This window comes from Coregonus lavaretus, assembly GCF_964263955.1.
Source record: "Coregonus lavaretus genome assembly, chromosome: 16".
NCBI classification, from domain to species: domain Eukaryota; kingdom Metazoa; phylum Chordata; class Actinopteri; order Salmoniformes; family Salmonidae; genus Coregonus; species Coregonus lavaretus.
Genome location: NC_140003.1, coordinates 31,284,000 through 31,310,133, shown reverse-complemented (window position 1 = coordinate 31,310,133; position 26,134 = coordinate 31,284,000). Strand labels below are relative to the sequence as shown.

The 26,134-nt window shown below is 45.9% G+C and overlaps 2 protein-coding genes across 2 annotated transcripts in view; both read left to right on the top strand.

Annotated features, from left to right (window-relative positions):
- LOC311143910 (high-affinity choline transporter 1-like) overlaps positions 1-26,134 on the top strand; it is a gene marked incomplete at both ends in the record, with an annotated part of 505,918 nt that overhangs the window by 352,786 nt on the left and 126,998 nt on the right. The gene's annotated exons all lie outside the window — the stretch shown is intronic.
- Positions 1-26,134, top strand: part of LOC311143790 (ephrin type-A receptor 6-like) — a gene marked incomplete at both ends in the record, with an annotated part of 549,016 nt that overhangs the window by 433,470 nt on the left and 89,412 nt on the right. Inside the window, 3 exons of the mRNA XM_084179672.1 lie at positions 13,491-13,565; positions 13,724-13,942; positions 14,241-14,556. Coding sequence (XP_084035798.1) covers positions 13,491-13,565; positions 13,724-13,942; positions 14,241-14,556 — 610 coding nt within the window. The remainder of the gene's footprint in view (positions 1-13,490; positions 13,566-13,723; positions 13,943-14,240; positions 14,557-26,134) is intronic.

Here is a 26,134-nt window from a genome sequence, read left to right as displayed (position 1 = left end):
ACCCGGATGTCCAGAGGAGGGTGACGTGTGAGCCCAATAGATCAATCGATCCCGACACTCGAGCGGAACATACTTCCGACCCTCCGGGCATTGTGGTGGACTAGGGTCGGTGCGTAATGCCCGCTCGAGCTCAGAATCGAGCTCCCACACCACCGGTGCCACTAGACACGACTCCGGCAGTATGGGAGTGGGCTCCACGGACCTCTCCTCCCCGTCATACCGCCGAGACAGTGCATCTGCCTTACCGTTTTGTGACCCAGGGATGTAGGTGATCTTAAAAGAGAAACGGGTCAAAAACATACTCCATCTAGCCTGTCGAGGGTTCAGCCTCCTCGCTGCCCGGATGTACTCCAGGTTACGGTGGTCCGTCAAAATGAGGAAAGGGTGTTGAGCCCCCTCAAGCCAGTGCCTCCACACCTTAAGGGCTTGGACCACAGCTAACAGCTCCCTGTCCCCTACGTCATAATTTCGCTCCGCCGGGCTGAGCTTCTTGGAATAGAAGGCAACGGGGCGGAGTTTAGGTGGCGCGCCTGACCGTTGGGACAGCACGGCGCCAATACCGGCTTCAGACGCGTCCACCTCTACCTGAAATGGTAAGGAGGGATCCGGATGCGCCAGCACCGGAGCCGAGGTGAACAGGTCCTTCAGCTTCTTAAAAGCCCTGTCCGCCTCGACTGACCACTGCAGACGCACCGGGCCCCCCTTTAAGAGAGACGTGATGGGAGCTGCCACCTGCCCAAAACCCCGGATAAACCTCCGGTAGTAATTCGCAAACCCCAAAAACTGCTGCACCTCTTTCACAGTGGTTGGTGTTTGCCAATTACTCACGGCTGACACTCGGTCTACCTCCATCTCCACCCCTGACGCAGACAACTGATACCCCAAGAAGGAAATCGACTCCTGGAAAAACAGACACTTCTCTGCCTTCACATACAGGTCGTGCTCCACCAGCCTCCGCAACACTCTGCGCACCAGGGCCACATGCTCGACACGGGTAGGTGAGTACACGAGGATGTCATCTATGTACACCACCACTCCCTGTCCCTGCATGTCCCTGAAGATCTCATCCACGAATGATTGGAACACTGACGGAGCATTCATCAACCCGTATGGCATGACGAGATACTCGTAATGGCCCGAGGTGGTACTAAAGGCTGTTTTCCATTCATCATCCTTCCTGATGCGCACCAAGTTGTACGCGCTCCTGAGATCTAATTTCGTGAAGAAACGCGCCCCATGCAACGACTCAGTCATGGTCGCAATCAGCGGGAGTGGATAACTATACTTCACCGTAATCTGATTGAGACCACGGTAGTCGATGCACGGACGCAACCCCCCATCCTTCTTCTTCACGAAAAAGAAACTCGAGGACGCGGGGGAAGTGGACGGCCGTATGTATCCTTGTCTCAGTGATTCGTCTATGTAAACCTCCATAGCTTTCTTCTCCTCCTGAGACAGAGGATACACATGACTCCGTGGGAGCGCAGCTCCTGCCTGAAGGTCTATCGCACAATCCCCCTGCCTATGGGGTGGCAATCGCGTCGCCCTCGCCTTACTAAACGCGATAGCCAGATCCCCATACTCAGGTGGAATGTGCAATGCGGGCACCTGGTTTGGACTTTCCACCGAGGTAGCCCCTAAGGAAACGCCCAAACATCTACCCACACACTGAGCAGACCACTCCTTCAGAGCCCTCTCCTGCCACGAAATAACGGGGTTATGGGTACTTAACCAGGGCATGCCCAGCACCACCGGATACGCAGGAGAGTCAATCAGAAACAGTTGTATTATCTCCTGATGACTCCCCTGCGCACACATCCTAAGTGGCGCCGTGACCTCCCTGATTAAGCCCGTACCCAACGGACGACTATCTAGGGCGTGAACGGGAAAAGGAACTTCCACAGGGAGAAGGGGAAACCCTAACTCTAAACAAAACTTCTTATCAATGAAATTCCCAGCCGCGCCTGAATCTACCAGCGCCTTACACTGGGAATGAGGTGCCACCTGCGGAAAACACACAGGCATACAAAAATGGGCAACAGTGAGCTCTGGGTGAGTGGGGCGCCTACTCACCTGGAGGGAATCCCCAGTGCGGGACCTGTCGTCATCTCCCCGAGGAGGCCATCCCCAGCACCTAGCCGCGGTGTGTCCTCCCCGACCACAGTTGGTGCAGTGGATGGACCCCCCACTCTGCCGACTCCTCCTACCTCTAGCGCCAGCGCCCCCGAGCTCCATAGGACACGGCTCGGGTGCGCTGGAGGATGGAATGGACGGACCCCCCTCAGGACGTCCGCGGGTAGCCAATAGGTTATCCAACCTAATTGACATGTCGACCAGCTGGTCGAAAGTGAGACTGGCGTCCCGACAGGCCAGCTCCCGACGGACGTCCTCTCTGAGGCTACATCGGTAGAGATCGATGAGGGCCCGATCATTCCACCCTGCATCTGCCGCTAGAGTACGGAATTCGAGTGCGAATTCCTGGGCACTCCTCCTCCCCTGCCTAAGGAAGACCAGACGCTCCCCCGCCGCTTTCCCCTCCGGGGGATGGTCGAACACCGCCCTAAAGCGGCGGGAGAACTCGGTGTAGGTGATGGTCGTGGCGTCGATCTTCCTCCACTCTGCGTTTGCCCACTCCAACGCTTTACCGGCCAGGCAGGAGATTAGGGCGGACACGCTCTCATGCCCTGAAGGTGCCGGATGGACTGTGGCCAGGTACAGCTCGACCTGGAGCAAGAACCCCTGACACCCAGCCGCTGTCCCGTCGTAAGCCCTCGGGAGAGATAGACGGACTCCTCGATGTTCCGGTGCTGGAACGGGCGGGCTGACCGATGGTGCTGGCTGGGCGGGCGGTGGTGGAGGCGAACCCCAGCCTCGGAGTGTGGAAATAACCTCCTGCAGGGCGTTCCCCATCTGCAGGAGTTGCTCCTGCTGATCCCGAACCTGGGCTTCCAGTCTTGTCTGGGCTGCTTCTGCTCCTGCTGATTCCATGGGTGGTGTGTGATTCTGTCAGGGCGTGTGTAGAGGTGGTGTAGGAAATCAGATGCAGGACGCAGACGGTAGGTTCCAAAAGCTGTATTCCGACCCAAACACAGGCAACAGGGCAACAAAGCCCAACAGCTAAACTACGCCAAAGGCGTGTAGGCAAAATGCGCACAAAACAGGTGCGACAAAATATGTAGTGCACGAAACCAGTGCAAACGAGCTCCAGCGCAGTGGAGAGAAATATGCTCAACCGAGCAAACACAACACTGACGAAAACAATCACACACAACACAAGACAAACACAACGAGAAACTTATAGGATACTAATCACGTAAAACAGAAACAGGTGTGAACAAACAGACAAAAGCAAACGAACATGAAAACATAAATCGGTGGCAGCTAGAATTCCGGAGACGACGAACGCCGAAGCCTGCCCGAACAAGGGAGAGAGGCAGCCTCGGCCGAAACCGTGACACCTTAATACTACATAAAATACTAAATACTAAATGGTCTAAATGCTAAATTGCTAGAGAGAAGGGCTTGTAACAACAAACATCGGTGTTATGTATCTTGTGGGTCACAAGAAAGTTATAAAATCTATGGCCTTTTGAACTTTTACAGTATAACCATCAGCTTATACCCTGATAGCAATGTACGTTTAGAAATGTACTGAAAGTGGATGAGCTTTGAGAAGACACCGGGCTATAGGATAGTAAATGTATTATCTGTCTATTCAATGCCAGCCCTCTCACCCTCTCCTCAGCCAGCCAGCATGTGTATTGTATCCCAGGCAGTCTGTGGCCTGTAATGGTTTAGTTAACTAACAGGTGGTGAGGGTAGGCAACATCACCACCGCCACGCTAACCCTCAACACGGGGGCCCCACAGGGGTATGTTCTTAGTCCCCTCCTGTACTCCCTGTTCACCCACGTCTGCGTGGCCACGCATGACACCAACACCATCATCAAGTTTGCTGATGACGCGACAATGGTAGGCCTGATCACCGGCGACGATGAGACAGCCGGTCCACACACACGCGCACAGTCTTGAAGAAGGCCCGACAGCGCCTCTTCCCCCTCGGGAGGTTGAAAAGGTTTGGCATTGGCCCTCAAATCCTCAAAAAGTGGCACTACAGAGGGTGGTGTGGACAGCCCAGTACATCACTGGGGCCGAGCTCCCTGCTATCAAGGACCTCTATATCAGGCGGTGTGAAAGGAAGGCCCGGAAAATCGTTAAAGACTAATGACAAAGCGAAAACAGGTTTTTAGAAATGTTTGCAAATTTATAAAAAATAAAAAACAGAAATACCTTATTTACATAAGTATTCAGACCCTTTGCTATGAGACTCGAAATTGAGCTCCGGTGCATCCTGTCTCCATTGATCATCCTTGAGATGTTTCTACAACTTGATTGGACATGATTTGGAAAGGCACACACTGTCTATGTAAGGTCCCACAGTTGACAGTGCATGTCAGAGCAAAAACCAAGCCATGAGGTCGAAGGAATTGTCCGTAGAGCTCCGAGACAGGATTGTGTCGAGGCACAGATCTGGGGAAGGGTACCAAAACATTTATGCAGCATTGAAGGTCCCCAAGAACACAGTGGCCTCCATCATTCTTAAATGGAAGAAGTTTGGAACCACCAAGACTCTTCCTAGAGCTGGCCGCCTGACCAAACTGAGCAATCGGGGGAGAAGGGCGATGACCAAGAACCCGATGGGTCTTTGCATTAAAACTGTGACATTAAAACTTGAAACGTGAAACTTAAAAGTTACAGCAGTCTGTTTATGACTGGGAAGAGTCTATCAATAGATTAATTCAGTCCAGACAGATCGTCCATTAGGCCTATAGATTATATATTTCACACGCACACAAACAGACGCACGCACACACACACACTCTCCAATTCCCATACAGAGAAGTGTGGGTGTGTGTGTGTGTGACAACAATCCTATAAGAGAGGCAAACACATACATACGCTTGTCCCTATCGTTCCAATACCTCCTCTTACAGGGAATGACAACCCTCTTTAACTCAGCCAGACAGAAGACGTAACTTTTTAAATGGGAGATAAAACTCCTACATTACAACCCCTGCTCTGATGGGTTACAATCTAAATGTTTAATTTCCATTCTCCGTGCCAGAGTCAGGTGAAGAGAGCAGTTAAAAGTAGTTCTCTCTCTAGCCCCACTGAGCCCCAGTCAGACCTACAGTAGTTCTCTCTCAAGCCCCACTGAGCCCCAGTCAGACCTACAGTAGTTCTCTCTCTAGCCCCACTGAGCCCCAGTCAGACCTACAGTAGTTCTCTCTCTAGCCCCACTGAGCCCCAGTCAGACCTACAGTAGTTCTCTCTCTAGCCCCACTGAGCCCCAGTCAGACCTACAGTAGTTCTCTCTCTAGCCCCACTGAGCCCCAGTCAGACCTACAGTAGTTCTCTCTCTAGCCCCACTGAGCCCCAGTCAGACCTACAGTAGTTCTCTCTCTAGCCCCACTGAGCCCCAGTCAGACCTACAGTAGTTCTCTCTCTAGCCCCACTGAGCCCCAGTCAGACCTACAGTAGTTCACTCTCTAGCCCCACTGAGCCCCAGTCAGACCTACAGTAGTTATCTCTCAAGCCCCACTGAGCCCCAGTCAGACCTACAGTAGTTCTCTCTCTAGCCCCACTGAGCCCCAGTCAGACCTACAGTAGTTCTCTCTCTAGCCCCACTGAGCCCCAGTCAGACCTACAGTAGTTCTCTCTCTAGCCCCACTGAGCCCCAGTCAGACCTACAGTAGTTCTCTCTCTAGCCCCACTGAGCCCCAGTCAGACCTACAGTAGTTCTCTCTCTAGCCCCACTGAGCCCCAGTCAGACCTACAGTAGTTCTCTCTCTAGCCCCACTGAGCCCCAGTCAGACCTACAGTAGTTCTCTCTCAAGCCCCACTGAGCCCCAGTCAGACCTACAGTAGTTCTCTCTCAAGCCCCACTGAGCCCCAGTCAGACCTACAGTAGTTCTCTCTCTAGCCCCACTGAGCCCCAGTCAGACCTACAGTAGTTCTCTCTCTAGCCCCACTGAGCCCCAGTCAGACATATAATACAGGGTCTTTAAAAGCAGTAGTTCATCCCTGGGGCGGCAAGCTGGAATAAGGCTGTAAAGGACTGGCTCTCTTTCTGTGAGGGGCTGGAATGGGCTAAATCTCACAGAGAAATCAATACTCCAGTCTTCACGAATCGTTTTCAATTATGTATGTAAAGACTCTCTTTAGAGCCTGATCTTTTTCTCTGCTTTTTGGACACTTAAAATGCAGAACCTAAGAGTCTAATTGTGCTTAAATCGAGAGGGAGCAAACAAGTGAACCATACACACGAGTTAAACTAAACATTCTTCAACGTTTAATAAAATACAAAGACCTTAGAGACTTAGATCTTTCTTAGTTTTCAAACACTTTATCTTTTTGTATTTTTCAGACTGTATATGGACTGAGATGGACTGATATGATTGTCATCTTTTTTAAAGGTGTGTAGCAGGGCTCAGAGAGGGTTCAGGGGAAGGATGGAAAGCTATTTCCTTCAGATTTTCTGTTTCTGGTATTATCTTACTGTTCCAGCTGAGTGTATAGGCTCTCTATAGTAATCTCTCTCTTCACACTGTTTCTTGCTGTAAACAAATCATTCTCCTTTCCTCTTTCTCTCTCTTATTCTCTCTCCCTCTTTCTCTCTCTCTGGTGTGTCTGGCGCAAGGTCTTTTAGATTCATCCCTCACAGGTTACTGTGTCCGCAGGGGTCCTGTCTTTAGCGCCGTCACCATTTATCACACACACACACACACCAGCAGACCGCTGAATACCTACATAGTTCTTGGATCTCTTTGATGGGATTTGACATCCACCCCCTGCCTCCCTAGCTTCCCCTTTACCTGCCATCTCTCTCTCTCTCTCTCTCTCTCTCTCTCTCTCTCTCTCTCTCTCTCTCTCTCTCTCTCTCTCTCTCTATCTCTATCGATCTCCCTCCCTCCCTCGGCCGGTGGACACATCACACCATCGCTTCGGTTTCATCATCGCTGTGTCAATTTTAGCCAGAGCATTAGGTTTTTTTGCAGATCTAACAGGTATTGAATCAGCCTATGTTTTGATAGCTAAATGGAACCATGTTATAGTCTGTCTGCCTCAAGGTTGGCACAAAACCTGCCCGTGCTCAGGCCCTTGCTGGGGGTTATGTCTCACAACACACAGCTACACAGACCAATTTCCTGGAACTACACACTCCATTACAGATGCAATTTTTTTACTCTGTCTCCCCTCTCTCAGCTGAAAAGGGCTCTGAGCAGTCCACTCCCAAACACAGCTTCCCGGCCTGACAAAATCAAGTTTATCACCTAGAAACAGGGAAATAAAAGTAGCTAGTTTGAAGTGAACATTCCCCACCTGACTGGGTCCAGTCACAGTGTTGAGAGACTGAACTGAGTCTCTGAGGTGTCAGGGTTGAGTGTGGAGGGCCACACAGGAACTCTTTGAGCAAAGCGCTGTGTGTGGAAGGGCTGCGCTATGAGAGACAGGGTCCCCATAGAGGGCTGTGCAGGGGCCACTGGGGCCTGATGCTTCCTTCAACTGATGGCAGGGGTACCACCCAGAGCATAGACAGGATGAGGCACACACACACACGCTCCCATACACCACCACCACAGGGCTCAGCATCATTCGGTCCCTGTCACACTATCCCCCATCAACGCGTAAGCAGTCTCACACACACACACACACACACACACACACACACACACATACACACACACACACACACACACTGGTGTCTCTGTAGAGAGCTGTATTCTAAGACCACCCCAGGGTGTCTATCTCTGGCCTTACAGAGACTAACTCTCTCAAGCTCCTTTAGTTTCTCTAAGCTGGAGAGAGGGAGTTTATGTAAGTCTTTAAAGAGATACCTTTGGGGGATGAGGAGGCCTTGTAAAGTAGGCTGCTGATACAGGAATCGACTGATAAGGTTACACCTACATTTACAGTGCCTTCAGAAAGTATTCAGACACCTTGACTTTTTTCACATTTTGTTGTGTAACAGCCAGTGGCGGCTCCTGAAAAAATTCTCAGGAGGGGCAATTTTTCTGATGATTTAGGTGACCTACACACATTTTAAAAAAGATATGTCCAGCAACAACATGAAGACAGGGGCAGCATATAAGTCAATACCAGAAGCATTTATTGACTGATCTGGGGAGATGGATTCCAGTTTCTGTGACAGATTATAAATAATCTCTGATGCCTTTGTTATATTAGCTTTTGGTTGAATGTACTGTCGTAGTAAATATATAATGTTATAGCTTGGTCTGACTAAAATCTTGTGCATGACCCATTTTGTGTTGGGCCTTTGTATTCAATACAATGAACAAGAGTCCTATCTTGTCAGCCTTGTCAGCAGGTGGCTAAGGATAACACCCACGCCATAGGTCTCTCAGTTCTTCCAACTCACGAGTTCTTGCCCTGAGGACACACACACACACACCCACACACACACACACACACACACACACACACACACACACACACACACATCATCACTGATAAACACACACACACACACACACACATCATCACTGATAACAAACACACACACACACACACACACACACACACTGATAACAAACACACACACACACACACACAAATCCTCTTCTCTTAGGCTGAACATCTGAAGACAGAGAACCCGACTCAGAGCCAATGCAACAGTGACACTAGCCTGGAGGTGACCTCGCCCAACTCATCAGGACCAATCAGAAGATCAGAACTACTAGATTCAACCTACTTCATTTTATTGTATAAAATGTCAGCACACAATGTTTAGGGGCTCTTCTGATAAACTCCCTACGAGTTTGACGAACGGGTCCGTGCACGCGATTCCAGATATCTTTACCTCTGAATAAACTGCCTTATATTATACAATTATCCACCTTGTCCAAAAGTCTCTACTTGGTCTCCGTTCTCCAGTAAACTTGTTTTATCAACAATAGTAAGGTTCAATGACACAGAAAGCAGTTCAATGTCGGGGTACAGAGTCGCTCTCTTACCAGGATCGCGGTCCGCTCTGACCAGGGTGAAGCCGGCCGGCTCCACCTCTCTGTCCGGGACTCTGTCATCCAGCCAAGTCTCCCAGCTGTATTGGGATTCCGCTGCCAGCAGCGTTTTCATTATTTAGTCCGTTCGTAGCGGGTATGTACACGATCAACAAGATCAGTCCAAAACCGAAGATCAGTCCAAAGCAGAATGTTTGCAGAATGTTTGTAAACTAAGTCTACAAATTAAAAACATAAAATAACGCCACACTGCAGGTCGCAACATAGACGCTGCTAGCCGCCATTGTCTTAGTTACGTTCAACGTTACGTCACGTATGACGAAAGCGCGTAAGTGCATGCCCACAGACACCCATAGAGAATGTATTGAAAGCTTTGAAATGTGAAAAAAATAGATTTTACATGACAGGCTATGAGAGACTTCTGGGCGATTTTCAACCTGACTGAAATCGCCCAAAAAACGGGCGGGGCCATTTGAAGCACGACTTTAGCCTGATTTGACATTTAGTGGCTGGCAGATCAGACGTGAACACTGATAACTGCTGTTGCCGTGATATAATTGATTAGAAAAAAAATCCCTTCCTTTTCCCGTTTGGCAGTGCGTCGCCCATATCGCCCTATTGAACAAGCCGTCCCTGGTAACAGCCTGAATTTAAAATGGATTAAATTAAGATTTTATGTCACTGGCCTACACACAATACCCCATAATATCGAAGTGGAATTATGTTTTTATACATTTTTACAAATTAATTAAAAATCAAAAGCTGAAATGTCTTGAGTCAATAAGTATTCAACCCCTTTGTTATGGCAAGCCTAAATAAGTTCAGGAGTAAAAATGTGCTTAAGTCACTCACTCTTTGTGCAATAATAGTGTTTAACATGATTTTTGAATGACTACCTCATCTCTGTACCCCACACATACAATTATCTGTAAGTTCCTTCAGTCGAGCCGTGAATGAACACAGATTCAGGGCACCAATTGGTAGATGGGTAAAAATAAAAAAGCAGACATTGAATATTTCTTTGAGCATGGTGAAGTTATTAATTACACTTTGGATGGTATATCAATACACCCAGTCACTACAAAGATGCAGGCGTCCTTCCTAACTCTGTTGCCGGAGAGGAAGGAAACCACTTAGGGATTTCACCATGAGGCCAATGGTAACTTTAAAACAGTTACAGAGTTTAATGGCTGTGATAGGAGAAAACTGAGGATGGCTCAACAATATTGTAGTTACTCCACAATTCGAACCAGCGCCGTTTCAGTTACTGGCCCAACGATCTTAACCTCTAGGCTACCTGCCGCCCAATAAGGCAGTAAAGTAAATCTGCAAAGCATGTGGCAAAGAAATTGACTTTATGTCCTGAATACAAAGCGTTATGTTTGGGGAAAATCCAACACATCACTGAGTACCACTCTTCATATTTTCAAGCATGGTGGTGGCTGCATCATGTTATGGGTATGCTTGTCATCGGCAAGGATTAGAGAGTTTTTTTTTAGGATAAAAAGAAACAGAATACAGTTAATCACAGGCAAAATCCTAGTGGAAAATCTGGTTCAGTCTGCTTTCCAACAGACACTGGGAGACAAATTCACCTTTCAGCAAGACAATAGCCTAAAATGCAAGGCCAAATCTACACTGGAGTTGCTTACCAAGATGACATTGAATGTTCCTGAGTGCCCTAGTTACAGTTTTGACATAAATCGACTTGAAGATCTATGGCAAGACTTGAAAATGGCTGTCTAGCAATGATCAACAACCAACTTGACAGAGCTTGAAAAATGTAATAATAATAATGTGCAAATATTGTACAATCCAGGTGTCCAAAGCTCTTAGAGATTTACCCAGAAAGACTCACAGCTGTAATCGCTGCCAAAGGTGATTCCAACATGTATTGACACAGGGGTGTGAATACTTATGTAAATGAGAGATTTCTGTATTTCGTTATTAATAAATGTGAAAAAATATATATTTAATTCATTTCGAATTCAGGCTGTAACACAACAAAATGTGGAATAAGTCAAGGGGTATGAATACTTTCTGAAGGCACTGTAGCTACTGTACCTGTCCACTATACAACTGGCCAGGATATAAAGCATTTTCATACCTGACTCGGCATATGTGGCGGTGTAGGAAAACTCCAATGCATGATCAAGAAGTGTGTCACAGCTTTTATGCTTACTGACTGTATCTCTTTATTTGATTTAATACATTTAGAGGGATAAGTACAAAGACATGTCAGTCCATTTATATCACTGATGTAATAATATTTGATATTTTGAGACCTGTATGTACAATCTGGCTGACACAAACCCACAGAGTTGAGATGGGTGTGTTGGGATCCTTTTAGAATTCACAGCAAAGCAATACCACATGAAGCATATTAGGCAATATAATACTTAATCAAAATCAATTTGTTTTAATTACATTATTGTTACTGTGACACCTTGAGGGAGAAATAGATTAAAACGTGTTGTCTTTTTTATTTAATTAAAACATGTCATTAAAAAGGATAATGAGTCTGTGAAACCAAACATTAGGATTTGATTGCTGTTCTCGTGTTGGGAGGTAGTATTTAGATATGTACAAAACTACTTATTATCACTGAAATAATTGGCTCAAATTAGCATCTTCTTTCCCCAACTCTCCATAGTCTGTTTGCTAATAAAGAGCTTCTGTTCTTCCCACTTATTAATTAGACTGGTAGCAAGTCAGAGGAGGGGAGGGAAGAAAGAGGTGGAGATGGGGAAGAGAGAAGAGAGGTGGAGATGGGGAAGAGAGAAGAGAGGTGGGGAGAGAAAAAGGGGGTGTTTTTCTTCTCTATATTTGGTACTGCTGTGTTTTGAATTTATTAGACAGACACCAATTAAAGGCTTTTGTTGGTTGAGGAGACAGGGCTGGGAGTGACAATAGACCATCTATTCCTTGCAAATACTACTTATTTTAATGCAACACTCTTGAGTAAGACAAACTGCCCAAGGACAAAGGGTATGTGGAGGTCAAAGTGCATACAGAAGTCAGAGTCATATTGTTGATTGATGTGTCTAGACTGAAGGGCAGGTATTGTGTTGTTGTTGAGCTGATTTAAAACCATTTTCCTCAGCAGGTAATTTGATTCAGGGAGCTTGGTGTTAGATGGTCCTTGGTCACTCTACAGCCGTCACACACACACACACACCCTCCCTGTGTGTGCGTGTCAGTGTAATAGAGGGTAGAGCCAGAGGTCGGGGCTAAACACCTCCAATAGACTTCTATTCCAACAACACAGAGGCAGGTGACCTGCTGACCTCATGAAGCACTTACAGGGCTGTCACCCTCGTCACATGACGTGGGAGTCACAGAGCTGGGGTACAGGTGGTTAGTGATGGGTTCAAGTGAGGTTTGAACTGTTTAGTAACGGCCCTGCTCCTCTCTTTTATTTTCTAACGTTGGACTGCTTTTAGCCTTATACACTACATTACCAAAAGTATTGGACAACTGCATGTCGAACATCTCATTCCAAAATCATGGGCATTAATATGGAGTTGGTCCCCCGTTTGATGCTAGATGTTGGAACATCACAGCTATTTTCAGGTCTCTCCAGAGATGTTCGATCAGGTTCAAGTCCAGGCTCTGGCTGGGCCACTCAAGGACATTCAGAGACTTGTGGCCCAGCCAGAGCCTGGACTTGAACCTGATCGAACATCTCTGGAGAGACCTGAAAATAGCTGTGCAGCAAAGCTCCCCATCCAAGCTGCAGAGAAGAATGGGAGAAACTCCCCAAATACAGGTGTGCCAAGCTTGTAGCGTCATACCCAAGAAGACTCGATGCTGTAATTGCTGCCAAAGGTGCTTCAACAAAGTACTGAGTAAAGGGTCTGAATACTTATGTAAATTTCCATTTTCTATTCATAATACATTTGCAAACATTTCTAAAAACCTGTTTTTGCTTCATCTTTATGGGGTATTGTGTGTAGATTGATGAGGGAAAAAAAACAATTTAATACATTTTAGAATAAGGCTGTAACCTTACAAAATGTGGAAAAAGTCAAGGGGTCTGAATACTTTCCGAAGGCACTGTACTTGTTGTAAAAGTGGCATCCTATGACGGTGCCACGTTGAAAGTCACTGAGCTCTTCAGTGAGGCCATTCTACTGCCAATGTATGTCTATGGAGATTGCATGGCGGTGTGCTCGATTTTATACGCCTGTCAGCAAAGGGTGTGGCTGAAATAGCCGAATCCACTAATTTGAAGGGGTATCCACATACTTTTGTATATATGGTGTATCTATAGGTTTTAGTATTTTAACAGCTCACTAACATTCATTTTTTCCTTTCTTACTCTCCTCCCGTCCTCCCGTCCTCCCCTCCTCCTCTCCTCTCCTCTCTCCTCCTCCCCTCCTCCTCTCCTCTCCAGTGGGATGCTATAACAGAGATGGATGAACACAACCGTCCCATCCATACCTTCCAGGTGTGTCACGTGATGGAACCCAACCAGAACAACTGGCTACGCTCCAACTGGATCTTCCGCCAGGCCGCACAGAAGGTGTGTAGTGGTTCTGAGCATGGGTTGGAACATGGTGCTGGTAACACCTAGGTTGCGGGTTCAATTCCCACATGGGCCACATACTAACCAATTGTATTTCCTGTAAGTGGCTTTGAATAAAACATCAGCAACTTTACTGTGTTTATTATTTATCCAAGGTGTATGTGGAGCTGCGGTTTACTCTGAGAGACTGTAACTCCATCCCCTGGGTGTCTGGGACCTGCAAGGAGACCTTCAACCTCTTCTACTATGAGACAGACGAGTCCCACGGGGTCAAGTTCAAACCCGCCCAGTACACCAAGATCGACACCATCGCAGCCGACGAGAGCTTCACCCAGATGGACCTGGGAGACCGCATCCTCAAGCTCAACACGGAGGTCCATCACCTCAATTAACTCAATAAAAATAATATGTGACTTATAGCCTGAGTGCCAGTCTGTTTCTGCCCTCTTGCCAACTCCTATTTTTTGGCATGGCAATTCCATAAGGAGTTGGCAAGACAGCAGAAACAGAATGGTGCCCATGCTACTTGATTTAGGGGCAATTGTGTAGGCACTGCATACTAGGGACATGTTGTTGTGAAATACATGCGAAAATCCATTTAATCAATTTCAATTCAATTAACTTTATTGATCCCCAATGGGCAATCATTGACCATGTCAATGTTTTCTATAGGTACGGGAAGTGGGTCCTATCTCCAGGAAGGGTTTCTACCTGGCGTTCCAGGACATTGGGGCGTGCATTGCCCTGGTCTCTGTCAGGGTGTACTATAAGAAGTGTCCCTTCACCCTGAGGAACCTGGCCTCCTTCCCCGACACCGTGCCCCGGGTCGACTCATCCTCCCTGGTGGAGGTCAGGGGAGCGTGTGTGGAGCACGCCGAGGAGAGGGACACGCCCAAACTGTACTGCGGCGCCGACGGTGACTGGCTGGTGCCGTTGGGGAAGTGTGTCTGTAGCCTGGGCTACGAAGAGATGGATGGGGCATGTCTCGGTGAGTCACATGACTTCTGTTCTGACTGGATCTGTCCACCTCTCACTCGCTACCTCTCTCTCGCTACCTCTCTCTCTCTCTCTCTCTACCTCTCGCTACCTCTCTCTCTCTCTCTGTGTCTTCCTCTCTGTCTTTGTCTTTCCCTCCCTTTCATTCTCTCTCTCCATTTCAGTAGCCCCTCACCCTCTCTCTTTCAAACCCTCTTTCAAACCCTCTCCTTCCATGTACTTAGAGTATATCTTTGTATTAATCTGAATCATCTCCTGAAGCTGTATGATATGAATACAGCCTAGCAGTAAACATGAGGTTTGATAGAGTATCAGTATCTGGGTCGTTCCACGAAATTAGTCCCTTTTGCGTGCGTCCCTTTGATATTTTAAGTAGAAATTGTGCACCAATATGGAATTTTAAAAGCCTGTTATATTAAATGAAGTGCCCTTTAATGTAGGAATTCAATACATCATATTTTTAATATGAATAAAGACTTGTTAAATGATGTCCCTCAGTCAACCCTGTGTCACTTTTAGGAAGATTTTAATCCACTTAACCCCAACATTTCTCAAAGTTTCACCATCATTGTAAAGCCCTAGTCATTTCTGAATATTATTATTTATTTCATGTGATTAGTGATTAGTCTGTCCCTCATTTTAAGTTCAACTCTGTTACGTGATCTGAACTCTCGTTTGAATATGGTGAAACTATTCCTTTTAAAATATTTTTTTCAAAAGTAACATTGAACATCTAATAGTCAAATTATAGTGTATAAGCAGGTAAGCTGGTTTGACTCTTTCTGGCCATTTGGTGGTGGAAAACTGAGCGGGTCAAGCATAACACGTCAACCCTGTTACCCATAGATAGACAGGCTAGAATAGTTTTAACTATTTATATTATTATTTTCATTCAATTGCCCCTCCCTATTGCACACAACAAGCTTCCATTCCCCCGTCACAGGGAGATTTAAGGCTGATTTAAGATTAAATCGGTCAAACCTGTTACTTTATTTGGCACTTAATAGGCACTTACTATAGTAATTTCGAGATGGGAAAACATGTTTTTTTATTAAGTTGAACACATGCTTTTTATGACAGAATGTTAAAATTAGGTGAAATCAAACGTTTTTTTGGACCAAGTTACATTTCTCAAAAGGCACCGAATTGGTGGAATAACCCATCTGTAGGCTACATATCACCAGTCCTGGCCTGCAGGGGGGATTATTTATGGATTATGTATGGGCCAAGGTGTCTGACTACACAATGAAGAGTGTCAGGTGTTTGAACCACAGCAGCTTTATTCACTGACCTGGATCCAGATAGGTCTCTTTTTCCCTCATCTTTTCTCTCTCTAAATCTCATCCCCCTCTCTCTCTCTTCCCCCCCCCTCTATCTCCTTCCCTCACCCCTCCCTCCCTCCCTCACCCCATCTCCATCCCTCTCTTTTATTTGTCGTCCTGCAGTATAGGTGCGGTGCAGATAGGCAGAGCCCCATGCATTTTCACAAAGCCAGATGTGTCATCCCCTATCCTTCATTATCTACCTCCTGTCATTCCTCCTTCATCCCTTCTTCTCTCCTGTCTCCTCTCCTCCTCCTCCTTTCCTCCTTTGTACCAGCCCCCCAACTCTGCCATTCAGATGAGATGTAATGTGAGGGGCTCTGGCTGTGTGGTGCTGATTGTTACTGAAGCTGCAGCTGGATCTGTGGAACAGTAGGAGAGAAAGACGATGTGTGTGTGATATAAGAGAGGCTGTGTCTGATCTGAGAGAGGCTGTGTCTGATATAAGAGAGGCTGTGTCTGATCTGAGAGAGGCTGTGTCTGATATAAGAGAGGCTGTGTCTGATATAAGAGAGGCTGTGTGTGATATAAGAGAGGCTGTGTCTGATATAAGAGAGGCTGTGTCTGATATGAGAGAGGCTGTGTCTGATATAAGAGAGGCTGTGTGTGATATAAGAGAGGCTGTGTTTGATATGAGAGAGGCTGGGTGTGATATGAGAGAGGCTGTGTCTGATCTGAGAGAGGCTGTGTTTGATATGAGAGAGGCTGGGTGTGATATGAGAGAGGCTGTGTCTGATCTGAGAGAGGCTGTGTCTGATCTGAGAGAGGCTGTGTCTGATATGAGAGAGGCTGTGTCTGATCTGAGAGAGGCTGTGTCTGATCTGAGAGGCTGTGTCTGATCTGAGAGAGGCTGTGTCTGATATGAGAGAGGCTGTGTCTGATATGAGAGAGGCTGTGTTTGATATGAGAGAGGATGTGTTTGATATGAGAGAGGCTGTGTCTGATCTGAAAGAGGCTGTGTCTGATATGAGAGAGGCTGTGTTTGATATGAGAGAGGCTGTGTCTGATATGAGAGAGGCTGTGTTTGATATGAGAGAGGATGTGTTTGATATGAGAGAGGATGTGTGTGATATGAGAGAGGCTGTGTTTGTATTTGCGATAAGGGATATGAGGCTGTGAAAGATGACAACACAGATAAAGAGTGTTTGTGATATGCACACCACAAATGTATCCACCGGTGCTGGGCCCAAAAAAGTATATGCAACTCCTGTGGTTTTCTTTCTTTGCAGATAAGAGCACAGCATTAATGTATTATACAAACACTATGTTTGGGAATTTGTGGATAGAGAGTGAGGGGTGCTGTCCTTTTCGAGTGTGCTCTACCTCCAGCTGTCATCAGTGTTAGGGATCTGTCTATAGTCTCAGCCTGCTGTCAGTGGTCATGCTGCTGTCTGTCAGTGCTGCTCTCAGTGGCCATGCTGAGCAGCTGGAATAGGACTGATTGGGGAGGGAGACCCATCTGTCTGTCTGTCTTCTGAAGCTGCTTTAACCTTTTACTGCAGTGAGCTAAATCAGGGTCACACAGATCACACACATGGTTATGGGCTTTAAAAAAAGAGGACACCTGTACCATGTCAGATATAGAGCTGAAATATATTCAATGTTGAGTTTGCATCCCAATATTACACTTTATAAACATCACAGCAGACTGACATTTAACAAAACTGTTTGACATAGAAACACCGGATTTTCGTCGGAAATCTTTATTAATGATAAAATTATGAACAATATTAATAACATTCCACCCATGAGGCCAAAGAGGGTGCTTTTGGTCATTGACTGCAGGAAAGGTCTACAGGACAAGTTTTATTTTTTTCAAACAGATCTCTATTTTTGATGTACTGTAAATGGCATGTTATAGAAGGGTCCAGACACCTTTTTTTGTGATTTCACTTGTTTTTGAGAAACTTACCCGAAACAGCAAATCACTTCCTCATCCTCGTTGTGTAGTATGGGGCTCCTGAAAAAACATGAACAAACGCTCCAAAAACACCCAAATACTGTACGTCCTTTTAGAAACGTCAAAGCTCTAAGTATGGTGATGCAGGTCTTTAGATGTTGTACACATGAAATTGTGTCATTCCGAACTTTATCGGCAATGTTATTTTCCCTTTTGTGCGACTCGAGACCAATGTTCCCTCTAAGCTGCGTGCGGGCGTACAGCTCCCCGGGATTGCCGCTCAGCCCATGCGAAGAAGCACAAGATTGAACTTCACTCAACTTTCTAGAGTTTTCCCCCTTAGTTAACACTATCAACATTTCCCTTTACTGTGGGAACTGTGATCGAATCAACACAATATTAGGCACTTTCAATGCAACATACCGAAACAAAACGAACTATGCAAGACTTTAGTATGCAAAACTAACTATGCATGAGATTTTGTTGTAGGCAGAACGCATCAGAGTAGGATTCTATTGCATTGACAGGCACCACTCAGCCCCTACTCTACACATCGGAGTAGGATTATATTGCATTGACAGGCACCACTCAGCCCCTACTCTACACAGACCAGTGCGCCATAACCAATCAGAGCTACAGTAGGCCTATATGCAAATAGACCATTGCCATATACAGTGGCTTGCAAAAGTATTCACCCCCCTTGGCATTTTTCCTATTTTTGATTTTTTGGGGGGGTTTGTATCATTTGATTTACACAACATGCCTACCACTTTGAAGATGCAAAATATTTTTTATTGTGAAACAAACAAAAATTAAGACAAAAAGACAGAAAACTTGAGTGTGCATAACATATCCAGCTCCTTCAAGTTGGATGGGTTCTGCTGGTGTACAGCAATCTTTAAGTCATACCAGAGATTCTCAATTGGATTGAGGTCTGGGCTTTGACTAGGCCATTCCAAGACATTTAAATTTTTCCCCTTAAACCACTCGAGTGTTGCTTTAGCAGTATGCTTAGGGTCATTGTCCTGCTGGAAGGTGAACCTCCGTCCCAGTCTCAAATCTCTGGAAGACTGAAACAGGTTTCCCTAAAGAATTTCCCTGTATTCAGCGCCATCCTTCAATTGTGACCAATTTCCCAGTCCCTGTCGATGAAAAACATACCCAAAGCATGATGCTGCCACCACCATGCTTCACTGTGGGGATGGTGTTCTCGGGGTGATGAGAGGTGTTGGGTTTGCGCCAGACATAGCGTTTTCCTTGATGGCCAAAAAGCTAAATTTTAGTCTCATCTGACCAGAGTACCTTCTTCCATATGTTTGGGGAGTCTCCCACATGCCTTTTGGCGAACACCAAACGTGTTTGCTTATTTCTTTCTTTATGCAATGGCTTTTTTCTGGCCACTCTTCCGTAAAGCCCAGCTCTGTGGAGTGTATGGCTTAAAGTGGTCCTATGGACAGATACTCCAATCTCCGCTGTGGAGCTTTGCAGCTCCTTCAGGGTTATCTTTAGTATCTTTGTTGCCTCTCTGATTAATGCCCTCCTTGCCTGGTCCGTGAGTTTTGGTGGGCGGCCAAAAAAAAAATCCAGAAAATCACATTGTAGGATTTTTAATGAATTTATTTGCAAATTATGGTGGAAAATAAGTATTTGGTCACCTACAAACAAGCAAGATTTCTGGCTCTCACAGACCTGTAACTTCTTCTTTAAGGAGGCTCCTCTGTCCTCCACTCGTTACCTGTATTAATGGCACCTGTTTGAACGTGTTATCAGTATAAAAGACACCTGTCCACAACCTCAAACAGTCACACTCCAAACTCCACTATGGCCAAGACCAAAGAGCTGTCAAAGGACACCAGAAACAAAATTGTAGACCTGCACCAGGCTGGGAAGACTGAATCTGCAATAGGTAAGCAGCTTGGTTTGAAGAAATCAACTGTGGGAGCAATTATTAGGAAATGGAAGACATACAAGACTACTGATAATCTCCCTCGATCTGGGGCTCCACGCAAGATCTCACCCCGTGGGGTCAAAATGATCACAAGAACGGTGAGCAAAAATCCCAGAACCACACGGGGGGACCTAGTGAATGACCTGCAGAGAGCTGGGACCAAAGTAACAAAGCCTACCATCAGTAACACACTACGCCGCCAGGGACTCAAATCCTGCAGTGCCAGACGTGTCCCCCTGCTTAAGCCAGTACATGTCCAGGCCCGTCTGAAGTTTGCTAGAGTGCATTTGGATGATCCAGAAGAGGATTGGGAGAATGTCATATGATCAGATGAAACCAAAATAGAACTTTTTGGTAAAAACTCAACTCGTCGTGTTTGGAGGACAAAGAATGCTGAGTTGCATCCAAAGAACACCATACCTACTGTGAAGCATGGGGGTGGAAACATCATGCTTTGGGGCTGTTTTTCTGCAAAGGCACCAGGACGACTGATCCGTGTAAAGGAAAGAATGAATGGGGCCATGTATCGTGAGATTTTGAGTGAAAACCTGCTTCCATCAGCAAGGGCATTGAAGATGAAACGTGGCTGGGTCTTTCAGCATGACAATGATCCCAAACACACCGCCCGGGCAACGAAGGAGTGGCTTCGTAAGAAGCATTTCAAGGTCCTGGAGTGGCCTAGCCAGTCTCCAGATCTCAACCCCATAGAAAATCTTTGGAGGGAGTTGAAAGTCTGTGTTGCCCAGCGACAGCCCCAAAACATCACTGCTCTAGAGGAGATCTGCATGGAGGAATGGGCCAAAATACCAGCAACAGTGTGTGAAAACCTTGTGAAGACTTACAGAAAACGTTTGACCTGTGTCATTGCCAACAAAGGGTATATAACAAAGTATTGAGAAACTTTTATTATTGACCAAATACTTATTTTCCACCATAATTTGCAAATAAATTCATTAAAAATCCTACAATGTGATTTTCTGGATTTTCTTTCCTCATTTTGTCTGTCATAGTTGACGTGTACCTATGATGAAAATTACAGGCCTCTCTCATCTTTTTAAGTGGGAGAACTTGCACAATTGGTGGCTGACTAAATACTTTTTTCCCCACTGTATGCACTCACTAACTGTAAGTCGCTCTGGATAAGAGCATCTGCTAAGTGACTAAAATGTAAAAATTGTAATGTTTTCAATATACTTTGTATCTAAAATGGAATATAACGTTGTGCATAAAGTTCGGAATGACACAATTTCATGTGTACAACATCTAAAGACCTACATCACTATACTGAGAGCGTGTCAGTTTCTAAAAGGGCATATTTGTGTGTTTTTTGAGCTTTTGTTAATGATTTTTCAGGGGTCCCATACTACACAAAGAGGATAAGGAAGTGATTTTCTCTTTAAGGTAAGTAAAAAATATATATATATAGTATAATCACAAAAAAGGTGTCTGGACCCTTTTATAACATGCCATTTACATCAAAAATAGAGATTTGGTTGTAAAAAATAAAACTGCCCCTTTAAAGCCTGCCTGGCTACCAACCCACTGCTTTATGTGTTTATGCATATGTATGTATTGGTGGGGCCAGTATACTGCACTACAAAAATCTTTGATCTGTTGTAATGGCCAGGTGTAATAACTGATTCATGTGGTATTTATTTTCCTGATGACAAACACAATCAGAATATCATGAAGTACCAAAAATTGCTGTCTGTCTGGACAGAAGGCAGAAAGAATGTACATACTGTAGATACTGCATTTTGCCTTTATAGGGCAGTATAGTCAGGGGGTCCATTTCCTGCAGTGATCTGAGGCAAGGGACAGGGCAACTCACTGTCAGAGATTACATCTGGTGAGGCTGGCCAGACAGGGGTTTGATCCCTGGACAGTCTGTCTATCTATCTTTCTGTCTGTCTGGTGGTGGCTCAGGGTTATCACTGCCTGGCTCCACTCTATGAGACATGGGGTGACACTAACAGAACTGGTACAGGGCTATGCCACTGCTTAGTAGTGTTTCTATCTATCGCTTAGAAGAGGATCTGCCTAGTATTTACACATTTCAAATAATGTTCTTACGGTACTGTATATCCACATGATGCCTCTCTGCCATATACCACTTCCCTTCTCTCTCCCTGTCTGTTCCTAACCTGCTGTAAAGGCCTCTCTCCCCCTCTGTTCCTAACCTGCTGTATATGCCGATCCCCCTGTCTGTTCTTAACCTGCTGTAAAGGCCACGAACAGCACCCCCCTAGTGTGGGGGAGGAAAGGTCACTGACGCTTAGCCAGACTCTGGACCTGTCAGTGGGGGAGAGGTTGGGTCAGAGACATGGGGAGAGAGGGGGAGAGGTCAAAGCCACCTGGGGCTGAGAGGGAGGGGGAGAGACCGGGGGAAAGAGGTGGAGAGACCGGGGGAAAGTCGGGGAGAGCTACAATGAGAGATACACTATATATACAAAAGTATGTGGACACCCCTTCAAATTAGTGGATTCGGCTATTTCAGCCACACCCGTTGCTGACAGGTGTATAAAACCGAGCACACAGCCATGCAATCGCCATAGACAAACATTGGCAGTAGAATGGCTTTACCGAAGAGCTCAGTGATTTTCAATGTGGCACCGTCATAGGATGCCACCTTTCCAACAAGTCAGTTCATCACATTTCTGCCCTGTTAGAGCTGCCCCGGTCAACTGTAAGTGCTATTATTGTGAAGTGGAAACATCTAGGAGCAACAACAGCTCAGCCGCAAAGTGATAGGCCACACAAGCTCACAGAACGGGACCACCAAGTGCTGAAGCGCGTAGCACGTAAAAATTGTCTGTCCTCGGTTGCAACACTCACTACCGAGTTCCAAACTGCCTCTGGAAGCAACGTCAGCACAAGAACTGGTCGTCGGGAGCTTCATGAAATGAGTTTCCATGGCCGAGCAGCCGCACACAAGCCTAAGATCACCATGCGCAATGCCAAGCGTCGGCTGGAGTGCTGTAAAGCTCGCCGCCATTGGACTCTGGAGCAGTGTAAACGCGTTCTCTGGAGTGATGAATCACGCTTCACCATCTGGCAGTCCAACGGACGAATCTGGGTTTGGTGGATGCCAGGAGAATGCTACCTGCCCGAATGCATAGTGCCAACTGTAAAGTTTGGTGGAGGTGGAATAATGGTCTGGGGCAATTTTTCATGGTTCTGGCTAGGCCCCTTAGTTCCAGTGAAGGGAAATATTAATGCTACAGCATACAATGACATGCTAGACAATTCTGTGCTTCCAACTTTGTGGCAACAGTTTGGGGAAGGCCCTTTCCTGTTTCAGAATGACAATGCCCCGTGCACAAAGCGAGGTCCATACAGGTTTTTCGAGATCAGTGTGTAAGAACTTGACTGGCCTGCACAGAGCCCTGACCTCAACCCAATCAAACACCTTTGGGATGAATTGGAACGGCGACTGCGAGCCAGGCCTAATCGCCCAACATCAGTGCCCGACCTCACTAATGCTTTTAGTCCCCGCAACAATGTTCCAAAGTCTAGTGGAAAGCCTTCCCAGAAGAGTGGAGGCTGTTATAGCAGCAAAGGGGAGACCAACTCTATTTTAAGGCCCATGATTTTGGAATGAGATGTTCGACGAGCAGGTGTCCACATACTTTTGGTAATGTAGTGTGGGTCAGGTCCACACTACCCAGAGCTGTCACCCTTGGGGAGAGAGAAGGTCAATGTCCCCTCTGTAGTCAACTAGAGGAATATTAACCTTTCACACCTGAGGAAGCAGGCAGCAAGCAGGCTCTGCTCTCTCTACCTCTCCAGTGTTCCCTTCCTCAGATACTGGACCCTGACTGGATAGTGCTCACTCTTTACAGGGTCAGCTAAGCAATACGGCCATCTATAAAGCATATAGACGAACGTTCTTTTCATACATCACCGTTCTATGAAGCACATGGATATGTCCCATTATGAAATCTTCCCTCAGTCTCTCACCCACTCTATGTTCAGATGTCGTCAGTCCATGCAGCTTGGGGTTGTCATTCAGTAGTAGTTGATGATGATTTATCTGTGGTGCAGGCCTGAGAGGTTCACAGCTGCATCCGCAGCTGCTCAGCAATCAGCCAGATAACATCACACTACAGCTGTGATCAGAACAACACTAGAAATTAATTATTCTTCCAACTTTCCCCAATTCTTTATATATATAGTCTATTGTAACTTGGCGTGCCAGAAAAGTTAAACTGCAGACAGTATAGGCATCCAGGACCATATCGGAAACCTTTGGTTTGTTTTTGTTTCTATTTATTTGTCAAATCTGAGAGTATGGTTCCCTGTAGATGTTGCTAATGCAGCACCTTTGCTGTTTCTGCTGTCGTGTACAGTGTACCCTTTAAACTGTGTCTGTCTGGGTTCCCGCCGACTCTGGCATTTCAGGGAGCGCTGCTTGTCTGAAGAATTACTGAGGTCCCAGTTGACTGCTATCCTGATGCGACCCACAAGTAAGAGTTTACTAAGAGGAAGACAGAGACGCATTACTCTGGTCCCCCTGGCTCTGGTTTAAACTCTGTTCATCCATTATATTAAGGGTGGAGGAGATATGTTTATGCTAATGTTCGAGCACCTTACCTGACACATTAATCTCTCTCTCTCTCTGGCATTAAATGCCTTTGTGTTCACACCTAGAACACCTACAGTATACGTTCCCCCTCTCTCCCCCTCTCTCCATGCCTTCCTTCCTCTTTTCCTCTCTCTGTAGTAGATTTCACAGTTGGGTTTGTCTTGGTGATGTGTAGCCATTATAATGCTGTGTCAGCCCTAAACTAGGGCCTGCTCATTGTTCCAGCAGTCACACAGTAGTTATTAAACCTCCACACTGCCCGGTCAGCCGTGGGGAGTCCAGGGCGTCAGGGGGAGCAGACGATAATACCTCAGTCCCAGATCACCTGACCTCAACACAGCTACACTGCCTCTTATTAACTGTAGTTAGAACCTTCTTCTGAACACAAGGGGTGTTTCTCAGTATGCATACTACCGCGCTCCACACTCTCATTCTCCGAGTTCGTTCTCCGAGGACGTTCTCTTGAGTACGTTCTTGTGAGGACAGGACTGTGGAGAACGCATACAAATGTACATTTGAGAAGCACTGCACACTCCCATGCTACTGCATTACCTTTAACCAATATAGACAAAACAAGATACAGTGCCTTCAGAAAGTATTCACACCCCTTTACTTTTTCCAAATGTTGTTGTGTTACAGCCTGATTTTAAAATTGATTAAATTGAGATTTTGTGTCACCTGATCTACACACAATACCCCATAATGTCAAAGTGGAATTTTGTTTGTAGAACATTTTCGAAATTAATAAAAAATTGAAGCTGAAATGTCTTGAGTCAATACGTATTTCACCCAAACTCAACTCGTCGTGTTTGGAGGACAAAGAATGCTGAGTTGCATCCAAAGAACACCATACCTACTGTGAAGCATGGGGGTGGAAACATCATGCTTTGGGGCTGTTTTTCTGCAAAGGGACCAGGACGACTGATCCGTGTAAAGGAAAGAATGAATGGGGCCATGTATCGTGAGATTTTGAGTGAAAACCTCCTTCCATCAGCAAGGGCATTGAAGATGAAACGTGGCTGGGTCTTTCAGCATGACAATGATCCCAAACACACCGCCCGGGCAACGAAGGAGTGGCTTCGTAAGAAGCATTTCAAGGTCCTGGAGTGGCCTAGCCAGTCTCCAGATCTCAACCCCATAGAAAATCTTTGGAGGGAGTTGAAAGTCCGTGTTGCCCAGCGACAGCCCCAAAACATCACTGCTCTAGAGGAGATCTGCATGGAGGAATGGGCCAAAATACCAGCAACAGTGTGTGAAAACCTTGTGAAGACTTACAGAAAACGTTTGATCTGTGTCATTGCCAACAAAGGGTATATAACAAAGTATTGAGAAACTTTTGTTATTGACCAAATACTTATTTTCCACCATAACTTGCAAATAAATTCATAAAAAATCCTACAATGTGATTTTCTGGATTTTTTTTTCTCATTTTGTCTGTCATAGTTGACGTGTACCTATGATGAAAATTACAGGCCTCTCTCATCTTTTTAAGTGGGAGAACTTGCACAATTGGTGGCTGACTAAATCCTTTTTTCCCCACTGTAACTAGCTGGCAATGCTGAGAGGCAACAGTGTTTTATGCTAACTAGCCAGCTAGTGTATAAAAAATCTTGATTGTTTTTTTGTTTTTTTACTTTTCCATTTCGGATAAAAAGGGCTCAGTGGCTAGTGGCTTCTAGCTAGCTAGCCCACATTACCTTTCCAACAAGGAGGCCATTGGGAAACACCCTTAGGTAAGTGTCTTTTGTGTCTTGTAATTTCACATTTAAAAGATGCAATAAAACAATTATCTAGCTAACTAGCATGGTTATATAA